The 20630-nt window shown below is 43.4% G+C and overlaps 1 protein-coding gene across 1 annotated transcript in view; it reads left to right on the top strand.

Annotated features, from left to right (window-relative positions):
- cdkal1 (CDK5 regulatory subunit associated protein 1-like 1) overlaps nt 1-20348 on the top strand; it is a 314194-nt gene extending 293846 nt beyond the window's left edge. The window contains exon 15 of the mRNA XM_034102687.2: nt 18723-20348. Coding sequence (XP_033958578.1) covers nt 18723-18890 — 168 coding nt within the window. The 3' untranslated portion in view covers nt 18891-20348. The remainder of the gene's footprint in view (nt 1-18722) is intronic.
- The last annotated feature ends 282 nt before the right edge of the window (nt 20349-20630 follow it).

Here is a 20630-nt window from a genome sequence, read left to right as displayed (position 1 = left end):
ATTTTGGTTGAAACTAAGCCAGGAAAAAACATAAATAATAATAAAAAAATATATAAATAAATTGGAATTTTAAAAATAATTGTCGATTATGGAGACTGTAACGAATATTCGAAAAATTGAATAATCGCTGGCATCCCTAGTGAGTAGTGAGGATGGACTCATAGTGATCTGCTTGCACACTGTTCTTCGTCCATGTGCATCCCAAGACTCTTTTCTTTATCCACCATGACTTGTTCTTAATGGCCTCATTCCATAGAACAAGACCAATGTTTAAGAGGGAGACAAATTAGCTTTGTATTGGCATGGATGACATCCTTTCTTCTGTTCTCTCTCTTACTCTCTCTCCGTCTGTCATGCCATTTATTCACAGAAACAGCAATTTCCACAGAAGGGGAAGGACAGTAATGAGTCTTTTAGTGGGACACAATAGCAGAGAAAGCACTCAACAACACGGTGCAGGAAAGAAAAGGGGAAAGTATCTTCAGCAGTACTCATCCTCAGATGAAATTAAATGATAGAAGAGGCGGTGGGGTGAGGCCCAAAAAACATAACAACAGTGAAAGGGAGTACGAGCAGGGTAGACGGAGAGATCAGGAGACAAAAAAAGCAGCTTGAGAGCCACCAAATAATCAGGTCCTTTCACAGCATACTTTCTCAAGGGGACTGAGAGAATAGCGAGAAGAAAAGGGCTCTGCTTCTTCCAGGGGAGCAAAGACAGCAAACTGACAGTTGGTATGAAGGACAGAAAAGAAAAAGGAGGAAGCTGGGAGAGAATTCTAGATGGAGGGATACAGGTAGTGAAGAATGTCCCTCCATGGCCACACATTGACACTAACAAATGGAGGCGAATGGAAAAATCCTTGTTGTTGTATTACATTTATTTGTTCCCTTTCTCTGAAGCTGATACTCTTGTTTTTCCTACCCTTTCTTGTGTTTAACTTTTTTTCATCTAGTGTTTCTTGTTTTATATCTGCCCGTTTTGTATTACTTCTACTTTCTATTACATCTTTCCTCAGAATTCAGTTGTAATCAGTCCAGTTCATGTTTGTGTGTTTGTGTTTTTTACTTATGTAAATAGATGACAAGAGAAATATAGAAACACAGATTGCGTGGACGTGGTAAAATTGTAACTGTGTCTTTGTCTACTCTAGTACAAGCTGAGTGGGTGGGATTGCTGGTATTTTGCATCATTATGTTTACAACACAGACACAAGCTTACATACACTACAGGTTCATTGGTAAAGCAGAGATTATACATGCACATATACACAGACCCTTGTACACACACATTAATGCACACACACACTTGTACAAAAGCGCAGTCCCCCCCGGTGGTGCACATGGCAGACTCATACTAGGCGCAGGCTATATGAGACACTGGCTGTACACACACAATAATGATGTAGACAAAACACACACACACGACCGACACAAATATATACACACTCGTACAAAAATCTGTATCTCACCCCAAACAATTGAACTGCTCTGTGTTGACGTGCAACTGTTATGGATTGTTGCTTTGATGTTGCGTTATGCACCCATCATGTTGTCATCTGTATTGTCAGGAAAATAACAAAAATCAAAGATTAGGCGGTCTTTTCTGGTCGGGGTACAGTTAATCCTCTCAAATCTTTATTTTTCTCCATTATTTAAAATGTCAAAAGGTTTTGCTTGGCTTTTGGATGACTTTGTTTACTCTGGTAGCAAATAATTTGTTTTGCCTTCAAAACAGCAGGCGTAACTATTTTAAGCAATTCATTTAGCATGTCAAATCGTATTACATGGCCTCTGCTTTGTGTATACTTTAAGAACCAAAGTCACAGTAACAAACGATGTCAAGCCATCAAAATTCAGTCTATTTTCAGTATTCTTACCTAACATATCAAATGGCATTACGCGGCCTCATTCTGTTTTGTTTATTTAAAATGTCAAAGGGTTTTATATGCCCCTTGCAGATGGAATATTAAAATAACAACGCACTTTGCCAATAAACTGTTTAGGACAAATATCTTTGTGTTTTGGGGTTTTTTGTTCCATGTTTTCATGAAAATAGCCTTTCACCAGAATGTGCATTGTGGACAAACTCATTAGCAAAGCTCTTCCACAGATGAATCACCCATGGCCCAAGTTTTCCTCTCAGCAGTTATACAAGGTGACTAAAGAGTTCACCTTGATCATTGCCCCACATGACAGCAGTAGACCTGCGAAACCCTTAGACACACCTCGAGCCCTAAAGGGGGCGTGTGGTTGGTGTTATCAGGTGGTCACAGGTTCAAACCCCACTGCAGTCAGCATGTCGTTGTGTCCCTGGGCAAGACACTTCACCCCAAATTGCTCCTGTGGGGATTGTCCACAGTATTGAGTATGTAAGTCGCTTTGGATAAAAGCGTCTAACAAGTGACATGTAATGTAATGTAAAAGGTTTAGCATTCTGTCCCTTCTAGTGTGCAGGTCAGCAGCTATACAGAAAGATAAATGAGAGAAGATTTTTTATTTGTGTTACTTAGTAAGCATTTCGGTGTGGCTGAATAAGGTTCAGTGGAAGTTCCGGTCTTTCAAAACCTCCACATTCAGTCATCAGTTTAATGATTGTTGGCAGTCAAAAGTTTAATGTAGGCTTTTACTTTGCACATATTTTACTGGTTTTGAATCGTGCATATGGTATTCCCAATAGTAGGCAACATGGAGGACTGTCTACCCTATTACTTAGTGTAGGTGTCTTACACCAGAGACACCTAATGTAATGGTGTATTGTATTATGTCAAATTAAAACTGAAATATGTCCTTGGTTGTCTAACAACCACCTCAGGTCTTTCCCTTCTTTGCTTGCAGGCATATAATATACAATATTACTGAGGTTACATGAGACATCTTTTCTCAGTGTCAGCTTCTCAATATAAAACTGATATTTTTAGGCAGCCAATTATGTGTGTACGTTTGTCCCTGTATCTGTTATGTTGGTCTGTATACATTTCTCCTGAAAGCATCTGATGTCTGTATAAGTGCCTTTTATGTGTTCAACACATACAGTACAGTACACCTCAAACTATACACACAATGTTTTTCTGTATTTAGTTACTGCAACTGTAAACCTTTTCTATGAGAAAACAACTTGATACATCTGTGTGTGAGAGAGAGAGTCATGTCAGTCTGATGCTCATATAAAGCAACTGTCTATCAGCTGGGGGGTGCTGCTGGTTTGGTGATGCTCTGGTGCGTTTCCACACTGCGGCATAGGAAGCCCTGAGTGAGCAGGGTGACTGGTTTCTTTAATGATGTTTTGGGTTTTTCTTATGCAGCAAGTAACACTGTTGTTGAGTGAAGACAGGTCTGCACCAATGGTTTTTAATGGCACTGTCATGGACTTTTTATAATCCTGCTAGAATGTTCTCAGCATTACAGTTTTTTAGGGCTTAAGAGCCAGAACACACTTTGTAAGTTAAATCAGGAATTGTCTTTGAATGTTTTTTTTCAGATAACTTTAAAGGCCTTGATTTTAAAGTTCTGTTCACATCTACTGTGTGTCAATGTCATTAACATAATGGTAGTAAGCAAAGAGTTGCCTTCACAACAGAAGATAGTTCTCACTCCCTGTTTGTATTTTGGTACATAGAACTGATGGTATTGATTTATTTTAGGGCCTGCAGACACTAGCAGATGCACTGTTGTGTTTTTTCTTCTGTTGACTTTGCTGTAATTCAGTCTTTCTGTTGCGTAGTTGTAGAAAATAAAGTCTGGCCAAGCCATGCACAGCCAACTAGAATATCTGAGTTTATTGAATATGGAGGTCATTTTTGTGTTGGAAAAAATGTAATCCGAGATTAATATGATAAACCTTTTCGTTTATTATTTTCTGTGTTACAAAGTGAAATCCATCCATCCATCTTCTCCCGCTTATCCGTGGTCGGGTCGCGGGGGTAGCAGTTCCAGCAGAGAGCCCCAAACTTTCTTTTCCCTGGCGACATCAACCAGCTCTGACTGGGGGGTCCCAAGGCGCTCCCAGGCCAGCGAAGAGATATAATCCCTCCACCTGGTCCTAGGTCTACCCCTTGGTCTCTTCCCAGCTGGACGTGCCTGGAACACCTCCCTAGGGAGGCGCCCAGGTGGCATCCTAACTAGGTGCCCGAACCACCTCAACTGGCTCCTTTCGACGCGAAGGAGGAGCGGCTCAACTCCGAGTCCCTCCCTGATGACCGAACTTCTCACCTTATCTCTAAGGGAGACACCAGCCACCCGGCGGAGGAAACCCATCTCGGCCGCTTGTATCCGCGATCTCGTTCTTTTGGTCATGACCCATCCTTCATGACCATAGGTGAGGGTAGGAACGAAAATGGCCCGCTAGACAGAGAGCTTTGCCTTCTGGCTCAGCTCCCTTTTCGTCACAATGGTGAAATGTGCCTCTGTAAACTTGTATGTTTTGTGTGCTAAAGTCAACGTGTAATAACACACGTGTCATGGAGAAACACATCGTGACATAGTGTAACTTAATAATATGTTAGGATTTGGAGGATTTGTAGCTTGAGTGTGTGTAAAGTCACAACAGTTACACAGATTAGAAAGAGGAAGACAAAGAAAACATGACTCAAGTTCCCCACTGAGCTTCTATTTCTCTTTTTGAGTCCCATAGTGTTCCAACAAAGTACCATAAATACGACTTGTTATCGCTCTTAATGTCTCCCTCATCCCTCTGTCCAGCTAAAAATACGGCTGCAGCTCTTTGTGATTGTCACTGTGGCTTTGTCAAATCGCCCGTGACTAAATAGGCTGTTACAGTATCTGTTCAGACACACACACACACACACACACACACACACACACACACACACACACACACACACACACACACACACACACACACACACACACACACAAAACCACTTCTATAGTGGTTGTGTGTGTCTAGAGTGACACTGACAGCTGGTGAGGATCATGTGAGAAACGTGACCACTGTGTATTGTGCTTTCTGGCTCTCGTGATGTGTTGTGTGTGTCTTTGTGTGAAAATATCAAGTGTTTTGGTGAAGTCTGCACTAGACTTTTAAATGTGCTTGTTTGGAATTAGAGCAGAGTTTTTCAGAGCCAGACAGACATTTGAGAGTGCTGGAGTTTGAGGGGAAAAGTATCTCGCTGTGCTCTCCAGCGCTGTACCCCCAGTGCAGTGTTAGATGATTTTCGGGGAGAATTATTTCATTCGGTGAGCATAGAGACCCAATTACCCACCACAGGCCTTCACGTACGAACACACTTACTCACAAATGCCAGCGTTCTTACTCTCTCTCTCTCGCAGACATATGCACAGGCTCAGCTGGCCACCCAGCAGGTGGTGAACTACTGTATCATTGAAAGCCACATCTCTCATTTTTTTCCTGCCCCTTCCCCTCATTTCTTGTCAGTTTTTCACTTCTCTCCCCCCCCTGCTCTCCCACTGTGCTGACACACACCTACTGGCACTTAGATTTTCACTTATCCTCCCTACTAGTAATAGATTGTTCGACTGTACTATTCAGTCCCTCGCCTGGCATCCCGTTGTGAAAAGACACCTGCAGAGAGACAGATGAATAGATGGGCAGAGAGGAAGGCAGTGTGCTCGGCCTGTCAACGCAGAGAATGATAATGGTTTTGACTCTCACCTTTGTTTTTAATTCACCAGTCCTTTTAGTCTGTTTCTTCTCTTGTCTCGCTTTAATCACCATTTCATTATTTTCTTCTGTGCTATTATGCTATTATCTTAACGGTGTGAATTATATTGAAGTCTTTCAGTGTACTTTCTTGAGGTTTCTGTCATTTAGACATTCATGCTAATCAAAAGTTATGAATGATGAAGAAACTTTCTTGCTGTCAGTTCATTCATCTTATAATGAATACACCAGGGTATAAAACCTGTTAAAAGGTGTTACACTGTAATTTGACTTAGAAGTCATTTTCAAATAAGTGATTTCAACCCGACAGAACTAGCTGTATTCATTTTTGATCACATGATGACAGTTAAGAGGCTCATTGACAAGTAGCACATGCACTATGACAGGGACTTGACCTGGCTTCCACCATACAGCATAGCAAAGCACACTTACTGGATTCCAAGCAACAAGGCAGCAACAAAAGATGATATTACTTTCGCCATGAGGGAGTCCACAGATGATGCTAACCTTAAGCAAATGTGGACACATCCGCCAGACCTCTGTTACTGATTCTTCCTCCGCCTATTGTCTGAAGTAACTGTAAATGACTTCTCATAGATGTGTCACGTAGGCGTTGCCGGTCACAGTATCCCTCCTCCATTGTGTGTAGTAACAGAGGAAAGCATTCAGAGACAACGGTGAGGAGAAGAGTGGGTGGCAAGGTAGTGTTCCCAACCATCAGAGGACAGGGCGCGGGAGTAATGTGGAGGATAGAGAGGCAGAGGACAGATGCTACAGTATGCAACTACACCAGCAGCAGCAGCCATGTTTGTTTGAATGCAACTCGTGTAGGCGTGCACCAACTCTGTTACATACAAATACATAGTTTACATATGAGCATGCGTTTGTACTCCACACAATCTGTCATACTTTAAATTGTAATTTATAGGTCAAAAGTTATGTATGCATACATATGTTCTACAAACTTTTCAACACTGTTTCTGAGTTTTTCAGAATTTCCAAATCAACACTTTTCCGAACTATATCAGATGCCAAACCAATAGATAACAAGCACAGCCAGGTGCTCCTTAAGTTGGCTTAGCATTCTACTTTGGGAGGATGTGGAGAGACATCGCACTGTCAATCAATAAAGAAGAAATAAGTCAGATTACAGACAGAAGGTAAACGGAGACTTGATTAAAGGTTATCCTGGAGAGAAGCTGATCAATCGCTCAATATCTCCCTGCATAATCTAACCCAATGGTGATAAGGAAGTGTACAAACCGTCATGCATGAGGACACATATAGGAACGACAGCAAGGTCATCCTGATAGATGTCCTACCCTCTCAGATGTTGACACGTGTTGTTTTCTCCTATCCCATCTGTCTATTGCCCAACTCAAAAGAGCCACAACTTGTGCAGGATTATTAACTTCTTAAGTAACGTAAAAAGCAAAACCAGTGTATTTTCTGTTTGCTGGTTTAAGAAAGAAAAACAATTTAAACGAAGGTGTACAAACTCGAGATGAATAAAGTGCTTTGGTTTTTGATTTATTATGATTCTTACTTAAAATGTCTCATTTAAATCTGTGTGAAACGACAATATATTTTTGTACACATATACATAAAGTTTCAACTTAATGTGCCCTGATAGTGTCAAAGTTTACCGGTTATATTTAGTGTTTTAATCACTCAACCATAGAAACTATAGGTTACTTACGTAACCCCAGTACTCAGAGTAACATGAAGTGAGATGTCTCACTATGGGATGCGCCTCATCGCGGAGCAAACAGAAGCATCAATCTCATTACGCCAATGTTGATTGGCTGGTGATCTTGACGTCAGCGTCAGGGAATTCACCCCCTATAAGTAGCGTGCGCCACGACGCATGCGTCATTCAAAATAAGCACCTCTTCTCGCTTCACCATAGCAAGGAGGGCCGTCTGATGAGACATCTCACTTCATGTTACTCTGAGGGCTGGGGTTACGTAAGTAACCTATAGTTCTCATTCATAACACTCCGTTCGATGTCTCACTATGGGAAATTGTAGCTCCCGTATTGCCAGACGAGCTTATCTCGAAAATCACCAAACCGACCAGAACTTTAACAGGTAGGGCTCCGACTCACCCAGGTGCCCCGCACTGCTTGAGTCAAAACTGGGAGTAGAACGTCCAGACTGTTAAAAGGCGGACAAAAGTGAGCGGCGAGGACCAGCTCGCCGCTTGCACCAATGTCTTGGATGGGAGACATCCTGGACAGAGCCCAGGATGCAGCCAGACCCTGAGTCAAGAGAAGTCGCGAACCCGAGGGTGCCTGCGAGCTCTGACTCGTACGGGCCCCACAGCAATTGCTTCCACAAACAGTTGGAGAGCCGTTGCTTAGTAACAGGCTTGCCCTTGTAAGGGATAGCCCAGGACACAGGGGGCTTGGTCATTATGACAAAGCACCCCCGATTATGGTACCACTCACGGGCCAGGCCCATAGAGCCAAGCGCTCTGGGTGTGGGTGAAAGATCGCCCCCCCCCCCGCTTGGGACAGTATGTCCCTGCGTAGTGGGAGCTGCCATGGCTGCCCGCACAGCAGCTGATATATCTCCACTTGCCAGTACATAGCTGGCCAGTGTGGAGCTATCAGAATAAGTGTGTGGCATTGCTCTCTCACTCTGGCCAGAGTTGGAGGTATCAGAGCCAGGGGTGGAAACACGTACAGAAGGCCCGGGGGCCAATCGTGCGCGAGTGCATCCACGCCTAATGGTGCATTCAGATCCCGCATCGAAAAGAACAGCTGACACTGAGCGTTGTCTTTCGATGCGAACAGATCCACCGCGGCTCTGCCGTAACGCACCCACAGCTGGCTCACAATCCTTGGATGTAGAGTCCAGTCTGCATAAAGTGGTGTACCTGAGCTGGACAGTAGATCTGCCCCGAGGTTCATCACCCCCGGTACGTGCGTCGCTCTCAGAGAGAGGAGACGTCTACCGCTCCATAGGATAAGTTTGCACGCCAGTGTGTCTAACTGGAGAGAACGCAAACCCCCTTGGCGGTTAATATACGATATTGTGGTCGTATTGTCTGTCCTCACGAGGACGTGATGTCCCCTGAGGAAAGGCAGAAAGCGTCTTAGGGTGAGAAACACCGCTAAAAGCTCCAGGTAATTTATGTGCGCCCGCTGGAGGTCTCTGCTCCAGAGACCCCTCACCGGGCGACCTTCATAAATACCTCCCCAACCTGTCAGACATGCGTCCGTGGTGACCACTTTCCGTGAAAGGACAGCACCCATAGGCACACCTCGTACTAGAAAAGTCGGGTGCAGCCAGTGGCGCAGTGCCATTACACATTTCACAGTAACCATCACTCTCCGCGCGCCATGGCGCGGGGTTTAGTTTTAGGGTGGCCACCCAGCGCTGAAACTCCCTCATGTTTAAGCGTCCCAGTCGTACAACCGGGATGGCTGACGCCATGAGCCCCAGCAATCGCAGGCATGATCTGAAGAGAACATGTTTGCGCAGCTGGAAAAGAGCAAGACAAGCTCTGAAAGCTTTCACTCTTTCCGCTGACAAGCGAGCTGAAAAGGGCACCGAGTTCAGGTGTAAACCCAGGAAGAGTATAGTCTGCGCGGGGCACAACATACTCTTCTCTGTATTTATTATGAAACCTAGGTTGAGCAGGTGCTTTACGAGGACATTTGTTTGCGTAACAGCCTCCTGCTCCGACTGTGCGAGAAGCAGCCAGTCGTCCAGGTAGGTCGCCAGGCGAATGCCCTGTTGTCTCAACGGGGCTATCTCGGCTTCCGTACATCGTACAAACACTCTTGGACTGAGAGACAGGCCGAAGGGAAGTACTCTGTATTCATAACAGATCCCCTGAAATGCGAATCTCAGATATTTCCTGTGTGGGTAATATACTGGGATGTGAAAATACGCATCTTTCAGCTCGACTGATGTAAACCAGTCATTTTGTCGCACGAGCCGCAGCAGAGATGTGTGAGTGAGCATTCTGAACTTATATCTTTTTAGATATTTGTTCAGAGCCCTTAAATCAAGTATTGGCCGAATTCCGTTCCCTCCCCGTTTGGGAACGAGGAAGTACTTGGAATAGAAGCCGCCCTGACTCTGCTTGGCGGGTACAATAGATATTAGGGGTGTTGAAAATAATCGTTTCTACGATGCATTGCGATGCGGACGTGGACGATTCGGTCTCGATGCAGTGACGGAAGATAATCGGTTATAGAGTAGTAACGTTGCTTCCTGATTTTCCGGCCGCGGCTTTACTATAACGTTTTTTCTGTCACTTTAATATCAAATCGGTCGGTGACGCAGAGATCAGGGAACATACGTGACAGTGGCACAGCAACACCGAACACCGAGCAGTCTGCTTTATCCACCAACACAAGAACACCAGTCCAGAACCAGCAGCAGCAGGACCCGCTCCGAATCACTCGTGTCGCTGCGGCTCAGAGACACAGGGATTTATGTTTTTCAAAAATAATCGCGTTACAATCTTGTCAGGTTTTTGGTGGATTTAATTAAGTCTTGGATTGCAGAGTATGCATGTCCTCTAGCCATTTTCAGACGATATATACGTGTGTAAAGTTTGTGAAGGCAGGAGGAAAAAAGCTTCCGCGATCACCGTCTCCTCTCCGTCCCTCCAAGCCCCGCCCCCTCCCTGAAAATAATGAGTGACAGGCTGACAGTGACCCGATAGAAACTTTATTATTCACTTAATCACTGAGATATAATGAAGCTAATTTAATCTCATACATTCATGGGATTGATGTAACAGTAAAACAGAGAATGTAAGTGTGCACCCACATGCAGTATTTTTGTTTGTATATGCTGTTGTAAATACTCCTGTTGTCTGCTGTGTTCAGACCATAGACTGTATATATAAGTTCAGACTCAAGTCCTGTGTGTGATGCCTCATTTAGGACAGTCAGTGTCCTTTCTTAACAGAAGACCGTGGATAGAAGCTGCAGCTAGACTGCAGAAGCATTAGCTTTTTGTTTTTGAGGATGGAACAACTTCACACACGGAGGCTAGACCTATACAATTCATTTATTTTGGTTTCTAAATTAATGTCAAGACATGTATGTTATTGATTTCTGAAGCACTTTCTAAATAATAAAAAGAGAGTTCATATGTATTTACTGCATGTATGCATTGATGAAAAATAAGCCATGTGCAGTAATATAGAAAATTGAGGATGCAACGCATTGGTATGAATCGTGATGCACCGTGATGCACCGGGATATCGAACCGAATCGAATCGTTGACAGGATAATCGTAATCGAATCGAATCGTGAGACCAGTGAAGATGCACAGCCCTAATAGATATAGCCCTCTTTTCTAGGAGTGAGAGAATCTCTTTCTCCAGAATGAGGGCTGACTCTCCTCGGGCCTGCGAGTGCAGAATGCCCGAGAAGCGAGGGGGGGTGACAGTGAATTGTAGTCTGTAGCCCCGTGTTACTGTATTGAATACCCAAGCAGATGATGTGAGAATTTTCCACTGCATGCTCCTTAGAGCCAGTGGAGATGTCACATCTCCTCCTCTCTGAGTCTCTATTTGTTGTGTTATGGGGCCCTCTAGTGTCTGAACACAGTGGTGCCCCTTATCGACAATACCCACCGACGCTGCGCATGCGCGTGACGGTGGTGCCCTTAAAGCCCCAGCCGGCACTGCTCATGCGCGTGGCGGTGGTGCCTTCACAGACCCGTCAGTAATCCGCCTTTTGAGAGATGCCGTAGCTGCTCTCAGAAGGGGAACAATTGACGGGCTGTTTATTGGCTTCATTGATTTTCTTTAAAATGTTTTGAGCTGCGCCCTCGGCCTGAAGCCTGGATGCGTCAGCGGCAAATGTTTTATGACAGAAGAAACAACCAATGTGTGACATGTGTTTGTGCGGACTTGGTGTTTTAGGCATCTCTCGAGGCGGCGGGAACACATTCAGAGCTGGGGAATGAACTTCCAGCGCTGTCACGGAGGGGAGAAGGGAGGGGCTGTCACGCCGCTCGCTTCTTCTTCCTCGACTGCTGGCCGAAATTCTGGGTTGGTTGAGCCTGATCTGCAGCCGGAACCGGAGAATTTCTAGGCCAGCTTGCCCTTGTCTCCAGCCTGGGCTGGGGACTCGGGGCGGGCTGCGACCTCTGCGTCTTCGGTGCTTTAAACCGAGCAGAGTTCGAGGCAGCTTGGGCAAAGGACTGCTGCTGCGAGAGCAGCGGCTGGACCCTTCGAGGGAGGCAGAGGTGGAGTGCCTCGTCCTCCCTCTTCTTCGTCTCACACCTCCTTTGCATGGAGGCGAGAGCGGAGCCGAAAATTCCCTCGGGAACGATGGGCATATCCAGCACATCCTCCTTTTCCCGGTCTGGGAGGTTGGTGAGGTTGAGCCATCTCGCTCTTTCCTGCACCACCACGATCCCCATTACCTTGCCCGTGGCCTGGACGGCGCAGCGTTGGACACGGAGACAAATGTCCGTGACCGCTGCCATCTCGTCCAGAGTGGCTGCCCCCGGGTTACCCGACAGGTCCTCGCAGAGCTCCGCTTTGTAGGCGGTTAGCAGCGAGGACACATTCAGGGCCCTGGCGGACAATGCTGCAGCTTTGTAGGACTTATCAGTCATTGCTGACTTAAAACGGTCCGACTTTGCTGGCAGCGTGGGGTTCCTGCTTGGTGACGTGCCCACCTTTGGTAGAAGGTGGGCCGCTACCAGCGGTTCCATGGGCGGCCTGCGGAGTTTCTCCATTCCGTTGCAGTCTAGGGAGGAGGCACCCTGGATTGGGAACTTGTTGCTGAAGGGCCGGTCTCTCCACGAGACCGACACCTCATCCAACATCTCCGGGAAGTCTGGAAGGAGTTGCCTCCTTTTCCCCGCTGCTTGGGGAAGATGTTTTCCCTCGTAGCGGGACCTGGAGGTCTCCTTGGCCATTTCGGGCCACGCAACGTTGAGTCTGGCCGCAGCGCGTTTACACATGGCCTGCAGGTCCATGCTCAGACCGGGCGAAGCTGGTGTGCTATTGCCCGGGAGAGCAGCTCTCGCCTCAGGCTTTGCAGCCTGAGCCGGTGACATGAAGGTGTCCTCTTCCTGTTCATCCGACTCGGACAGGAGGAACGCCAAGGCGTCCTCTTCTTCGTCCTCCTCGTAGTCCAGCTCGAGGACATCCTCCGCGGGTGAGACCATGGTGAGGTCTAACCGGGAGCCCCAGCTTGGTGTCTTGCCGTCACCGGGTCCCGGCCTGCCAGGGTGCGGGATTCCGGTTCTATAGCCATCGCAGATAATGAGCCCCAGCCCGACACGGAGAGGGGTTCACTCTCTGTGGCGGACGCCCCCGTGTCTTGACTGCCGGCCGGCGGGTCCGTGGACATGGGGGGGTCCTGTTCCGACAGGCTAGCTTGTCGTGCTAACCGTCGGCGGAGGCTCTTAACGGTGAAGCGGACACAATGTCCGCATGAGCCGGGGTTGTCGATAGCGCCTCGGGCGTGTTCCAGCCCGAGGCAGGACGAACAGACCTGGTGTGTGTCTGTGCCCGAGATCTTAAACCCGCAGCCGCAGAGTCCCTGACTCCTCTGGTGTGAGGGAGAGGGGCGTCCATCTTGTTCGCCTCGTGGCGTGGAGAGGGCCCGCTCTCGACAGGTGGGATGGGAGAAAAAGATAATACCACCTTGTCCTTAATCCGGAGAAAAGGACGGGGTGGGTCTTTTATTCCCGGAGAATACTGACTGGTGTGGCAGTATGCTCCTTTAATCCTTTCTTCCTCCGTGGAGAAGAGAAAAGAAAAAACGTCCTCGCTACCGTGGTGTCGGTAGAGAGGGAGCGAGCTAGCAACAGGTGTGCTGCTAGCTTGAAAAATCAGACCTACCTTACTTTCTCGGGTAAGCAGAAGGAGTAGCCGGCGAGCGCCCGTCGACCGAAATGGGTATTTGGGTTCAGTCTGTGGACAGTGAAGCTTGTCCGGCTACTATAGAGATGTGCTCTGAAGCGAGAAGAGGTGTTTGAATGACGCATGCGTCGTGGCGCAAGCTACTTATAGGGGGTGAATTCCCTGACGCTGACGTCAAGATCACCAGCCAATCAGGATTGGCGTAATGAGATTGATGCTTCTGTTTGCTCCGCGATGAGGCGCATCCCATAGTGAGACATCGAACGGAGTGTTATGAATGAGAACTAAGTTGATACTGGACAACATGTAACTGCGAATTAAGATATTGGGGGGTGGAATAAAAAATGTAAACAAAGTAGTAAGAAAAAGTGAAAAAAATATTAAAATATGAGATATACATGGGAAGTTAAGTGCAAGTATGACATAATATGAATGTTAATAATTCATTATCATAATAATTTTAACAATCATAATAATATTGAATATATGGTCAAATATTTTGCTAAACAAAAGTTCATGTGGACGGCTGCTATAATGAATATTGTACAAATAAATGTAAAGCATAATTTCAGCTTAACTATAATGTTTTTAACATAAGTGGTTAAACTGCTCATCTAGTGTTCAGATCACCATCAGTGAGGGGGGAGGTCAGGGAGACGCAGGGCTGGTTAATTATGGCTTCCATCTGAATTATATTCACACCATCATCTGAAAGAATACTTAATTTTGATGTTGCTCCCATCACAGCTGCTTTTAGTGTTTGTTATTTTAGTTTTGAATCTTCATGTTTTACTATTAGCCTCATTCCCAACACCCAACCGTATAATGTAGCCCAGAGCACTCCTTGCTTTAACTGCATACCTAAAGTGGGTGTTATACTTGAGCTATACTTGATATGGAAACATTGTAGCAAAGCAATGTGAAGATGGTGTGCTACTGAGAGATTAACTCGAGCACTATCACAGTCCGGAGCTACGTAACTACATCACAGTGCACCTTCCTCAACATCAGCTTGATTCAATAGACAGCACTCTGTAATAATTGGATCACTACAAAACTGCATTAACTGCTTTACACAGAGATAATGGCATCCTAATTTAAATGCACTCATTTGCATAAACAAATGGCTGGGTTTAGGAATGCTTCCATCCACAATATATTGGAATAAGGAGTGGATTTATGTTTATCATTGTGTTTGCAACTTTCAAATGAAACACAGTTATAAAGACAAATTAGATGGAGATAAAGTAGTAGTAGTACTCGTAGTAGTAGTAAGGCAAGGCAAGGCAAGGCAAGTTTATTTATATAGCACTTTTCAACACAAGGCAATTCAAAGTGCTTTACAAAAAATGAAAGACATTAAGAAAATGGCATTTAAAATCAGTCATTAAAAAGAAAAGCTAATAAAATAAACATTAAAAGAAAAAATACATGGATAAACATTAAAAGAAAAAATACATGGATAAAAGTTACAGTGCAGTCTAAGATATGAATAGTTCAATTAAAAGCAGCGACAAAAAGAAAAGTCTTCAGCCTGGATTTAAAAGTAGTCAGAGTTGCAGCGGACCTGCAGGTTTCTGGGAGTTTGTTCCAGATATTTGGAGCATAATAACTGAACGCTGCTTTACCATGTTTAGTTCTGACTCTGGGGACAGAAAGCTGACCAGTCCCTGAAGACCTGAGAGATCTGGATGGTTCATAATTTAGCAGTAGATCAGAAATGTATTTGGGCCTAAACCATTCAAAGCTTTATAAACCAGCAGCAGTATTTTGAAATCTATTCTTTGACACACAGGAAGCCAGTGTAAAGACTTCAGAACAGGAGTGATGTGATCCACTTTCTTAGTGTTAATGAGGACTCGAGCAGCGGCGTTCTGAATCAGCTGCAGCTTCCTAATATATTTTTTAGTGAGACCTGTGAAGACACCATTGCAGTAGTCGAGTCTACTGAAGATAAAAGCATGGACAAGTTTTTCCAAATCCTGCTGTGACATTAGTCTTTTAATCCTATGTTCTTTAGGTGATAGTAGGCTGATTTAGTAACTGTTTTAATGTGACTGTTGAAACTCAGGTCAGAGTCCATGACTACACCTAGATTTCTGGCTTTATCTGTTGTTTTGAACATTGCAGACTGAAGCTCAGCGCTAACTTTTATACGTTCTGCCTTGGCTCCAAAAACCATTACCTCAGGTTTATCTTTGTTTAATTGGAGAAAGTTCTGACACATCCAGTCATTGATTTGTTCAATGCAATTACTCAGTGTTTGAATTGGAGCATAGTCTCCTGGTGAAATTGTTACGTACATTTGTGTGTCATCTGCATAGCTATGGTAACTTATTTTGTTGTTTTTCATTATCTGAGCCAGTGGTAGCATGTAGATGTTAAAGAGAAGAGGCCCCAAGATGGAGCCTTGAGGAACCCCACATGTCATATTTGTCAACTCAGATGTGTATTTACCTATAGAAACAAAGTTGTTTCTGTCCTTTAAGTATGATTCAAACCAATTTAGAACTGTTTCCGAAAGTCCCACCCAGTTTTCCAGTCGGTCTAGTAATATGCTGTGGTCAACAGTGTCAAACGCAGCACTGAGATCTAATAATACTAACACTGAAGTTCTGCCACTGTCTGTGTTTAAGTGGATGTCATAGAAGACCTTTACAAGAGCAGTCTCAGTGCTGTGGTTTGGACGAAAGCCTGACTGGAACACATCGAAACAGTTATTTAAATGCAAGAAATTACTCAACTGTTGAAAAACAACTTTTTCCATGATTTTGCCTAGAAATGGGAGGTTTGATATGGGCCTGTAATTGTTCATTACTGAAGCATCTAGATTATTATTTTTTAAGAGCGGTTTAATGACTGCACTTTTCAGGGCCTGTGGAAAAATACCTGAGTGAAGAGATTTGTTTGCTATATGAAGTAGATCTGAGGCCATGCAAGGCAAAACATCTTTGAAAAATCCCATTGGAATAATATCAAGGCAGCAGGAGGAGGATTTCAGAAGTTGTATAATGTCCCCTAGGTTTTTATCATTAATCTGATGGAATTGTGTCATGGTGTTTGAATTGATGTTAAGTGGATACAGAGACAACACATTTGCTGTTCCTGATGCAGAGGCACTGACTGCTTGTCTGATTTTCTGAATTTTGTCAGTGAAAAAGGAGGCAAAATCATTGCACGCCCTGGTGGATAGAAATTCAGAGGCTACTGACACTGGGGGGTTAGTTAGTCTGTCGACGGTAGCAAACAAGGCACGTGCATTGTTTTTGTTTTTGGTAATGATGTCAGAGAAGAACGATTGTCGTGCGTTTTTCAATTCCAAATTATAAAGGCCAAGTCTCTCTTTATAGATTTCAAAGTGAACCTGGAGATTTGTTTTTCGCCACCTGCGTTCAGCTTTTCGACATTCACTTTTTTCTGTTTTCACGGTCATGGCCTTTCTCCATGGAGATATTTTCTTGCCAGACACTTCCTTTAACTTAGTTGGAGCAATGGCATCTATAACATTTTTAATTTTTGAATTAAAATGATCTACTAGCTCATTTACTGAGATGTTAGCAGGGGCTAGTGTGGAAGAAAAATTCTGAGTAAACATTTCCCTAGTATTTTCAGTTAAATATCGCTTTGTGGTTACCTCTTTTTGAAAAAAATTGTGAACAGAAATAGAGCTCTCAAAGAAAACACAGGAATGGTCAGAGAGTGCAACATCAGTCACCACAACCTTAGAGATATTCAGACCTTTGAGATAATTAAGTCCAGAGTGTGCCCCTTATTGTGCGTGGGCTCCGTCACATGCTGAGTCAGTCCATAGCTATCAAGAACACAAAACAGTTCTTTTGCCCCTCTGTCCTGGGGGTTGTCAACATGGATGTTAAAATCACCAACAATGACTAGACGGTCAAAGTCAATACACACTATAGACAGCAGTTCAGTAAAGTCATCAAAAAAGCTTGCACAGTATTTGGGTGGTCTATAGATATTTAGGAACAGAGCTCGAGAGGAGCATTTCAGCTGAAGGGCCACATATTCAAAAGAATCAAAGTTTCCATACGATGTCTTCCTGCATTGAAGGGAATCATTGAACAGAATAGCAACTCCACCCCCTGTCTTATGCATTCTTTCCTGACTCATAAAACTAAAGTTGGGAGGGGTTGATTCGATAAGAACAGTTGCACTGTTATTTTGTTGAATCCAAGTTTCTGTTAAAAACATAAAATCGAGATTGTGCTCAGTGATAAAATCATTGATTAAAAATGTTTGTTCTTCCTGCAGTAGTAGTAGTAGCAGCAGCAGCAGTAGTAAATGATGTCACCACATCCTTAAATCAAGTGGCATCAACAGATGTGTTTCTAAATTATCATAAGGATCAGCAGCAATGACCCACGAAGGCTGGTAATAAACCCACTCAAATAAATGTATTTTTCATATGTTGTATTTTCCAAGGGCAGAGTAAATGTGATTTATTGGATTAATGTGTGCAAATAAACTCCAGATATTTGTTTAAAAACATAAACTGTATTCATTCCTCCTCCACTTTTCTCACCATTGATCTTCCCCATCTTTCACTGTCACATCCTTTTAGCTGTAGATGTCTTTTTAATAGTTCAACACATTAAGACTGAACAGATTCCTCTGATTACAGACATTTGATGTGTTGGATCACTGACCACTACGCTGTCAAGCCTCCATGTTTGATTTGTGACTGTGGCCAGTGGATTTCATCTCAACACGATCGACTAATTATGAATTATGGACATGATTTGTGCTATGAGCTGCAGCGATCTGTGTCCACAAGTGTGTGGGAGACAGCCCTGCTGGGCCTTAGTGCGTATGTTTAAGCGCATAGGAGGAACATTAACATGATATCACAAGAGATATTCAAATGTTACTACTTTAACTATTTAGCTCCCAGTGAACTCCTTGTGAAGTCTGGCAGGGAGTCTCAGCTTCAGTCAGAGTGCAAAGTTCCTCTTCCTCTACAGCAGGTCGATGTATTCATTTAGAAACACCAACAATCATCATCCTAATGAGCAGGGGTACTAGGCCGAGACCCTTATGTCCATAAACATGCAGAACTGAGAGAAAAAAGCAGTTTTTCCAACAAGAAGTTCATAAAGTAATGTAATATGATCACATCGTAAGGTTGATAATAAATAAACTACACATTAAACACGTTTACCCTTCTTTATTTTTATGTGATTGTTTTTATTTTTGTTCCCCCCCACAGGAACCGATGGCCAATGGCTTCCAAGGTCCCTCTTCCTCAATGTCTTCTCCATCTCATTTGTTGATCGGCTCCTACAGTGTGGACAGGGAAGTATTGAAAAAGCTGATAATCGGAGTCACTCTGGCAGCAGCCATCTTGTCCTACATCGTAGAGAAACTGTACACATAGAGTAAATGCAAACTAGAAGAAGGTGGTGAAGCAGGGAGAGGACGGTGGCATCACAGCAGCCCACACTGTCTGTTGGCAGCAGCTGTATTGAATTGATCAAACTGTCACCTTGAATCCCCCGTAACATACTCTACATTGTCTTTTTCAACTGATTAAGTCAGTGTCACCTTCACAAATGTATTAGTGTATTTAAATGCTCTGTGAGAAATCTCTTGTTTCTGATACAGTTAGATTTTTAATTAAAGAGAGACCTTTTAAATAAAGGATATAGTTTTACTTTTCATTCATTTTACTCAGCTGGCTCCAAACAAAGTGATGTCAGGGTCGTCTTATGTCATTGAAGGAAGAATAACTGCATGGGCAAAGACAGGTCAGCAGTCTTTACAGACCTTGGTAAACACCTTTTTATAAGAGTCTTTTTGGTACAAATAACACCCAAGTTAAATTTGATTTGAATTATAACCCATTAGAAGTCCCTATACTTTCATATTTCTGTTTGATGTTAGGGTAGAACATTTTCTAAGTGTTGGCTCTTTCAGGGAGACGCTATGCTTGCTTGTTCACTGATGTCCATAGTTTAGTAAGTAAGTGTTTTGGATCATGTCTTTGGGTCTATGTTGTTGTTGCAGGGATACATTAAGCACAATTCTATTCGTCAATACTCGTGGAAAAAACTCTGTGCCAGAACAGAAGTGAAGATGATGATGATGATGATGATGATGATGATGATGATGATGATGATGATGATGATGATGATGATGATGATGATGATGATGATGATGATGATGATGATGAAGCTGTCAGTCCCTGAGTTACAGAGTGATTCTGTGTAAGAGTGTGTGTAATACTTTGGTTAGGCTTATTTTTAACTTCCATTTCAAAGTATTTATTTAACAAGAAAGTATGGAAAGTGGAAAGTATATTTTCAGTTCTTCATAACACACTTCTTTCTCCTTGTCTTTGAAGGGGTTTGATACCAGTATATTTTTTTTGTAATGTGATCTTGGTTGGTTTTGTTTGTGTCATTTTCTGTTTTTAACTCATTAACTCATTAACCCATTATTTTATCTTACAGAATACCATGTGATTTGTTTGATTTGCATTGTTTGGTGTCAACTGAAAGTATTGTTTCAAAAATGTCTCACTTACCTGTAGTGGTCTTTAGCTGATCTCCACTTTTTTCCAATTTCTGCTGCCAACCTGATACAATGAAGGTGAACAAGGACAAATGTTCAGGAAATAGTATGCATTGCTAGATACCACTTTAGAGGAATGAGATTTGTTTTTGCTTCATAAGAAATTCAGATGAACTGTCCCTGTAATACAAATACTATATTTTTTGGGTTAGTTGTGTTGTACAACGTCTGAGTCAAAATGTTTTTATTTGTACTAGCATTGTCTTAACCATCGAAAGCTGTTTAATAAAGGACAACACATTTTGTGACATGTGAAATGATGGATCACTGACTGATTGATTGAATTATTAACATACATGACATAATACACTGACTTTTTTTTAGCATACTATTTGATTTTGAAGGGAGAAAATCAAGGCATGAACGTTTTTGACAAAAAAACACATCAACAGTTCATCAAAAGTGCTTAACTTTATTTATTTTGTCCAAAAATAGAATAAAATCAGAGTTCAGAGTTCTTACAATAAGTAACCCTTATCTGTCTTTCAAACTTTTCCATGTTGCGTTCTTAAATTTAAGACACTGCCTGGAAATTCATTGGAAA

Source organism: Pseudochaenichthys georgianus, chromosome 16, assembly GCF_902827115.2.
Source record: "Pseudochaenichthys georgianus chromosome 16, fPseGeo1.2, whole genome shotgun sequence".
Lineage (NCBI taxonomy): Eukaryota > Metazoa > Chordata > Actinopteri > Perciformes > Channichthyidae > Pseudochaenichthys > Pseudochaenichthys georgianus.
Note: the sequence above shows the minus strand (reverse complement) of the source record. Positions and strands in the feature narration are given on the sequence as shown.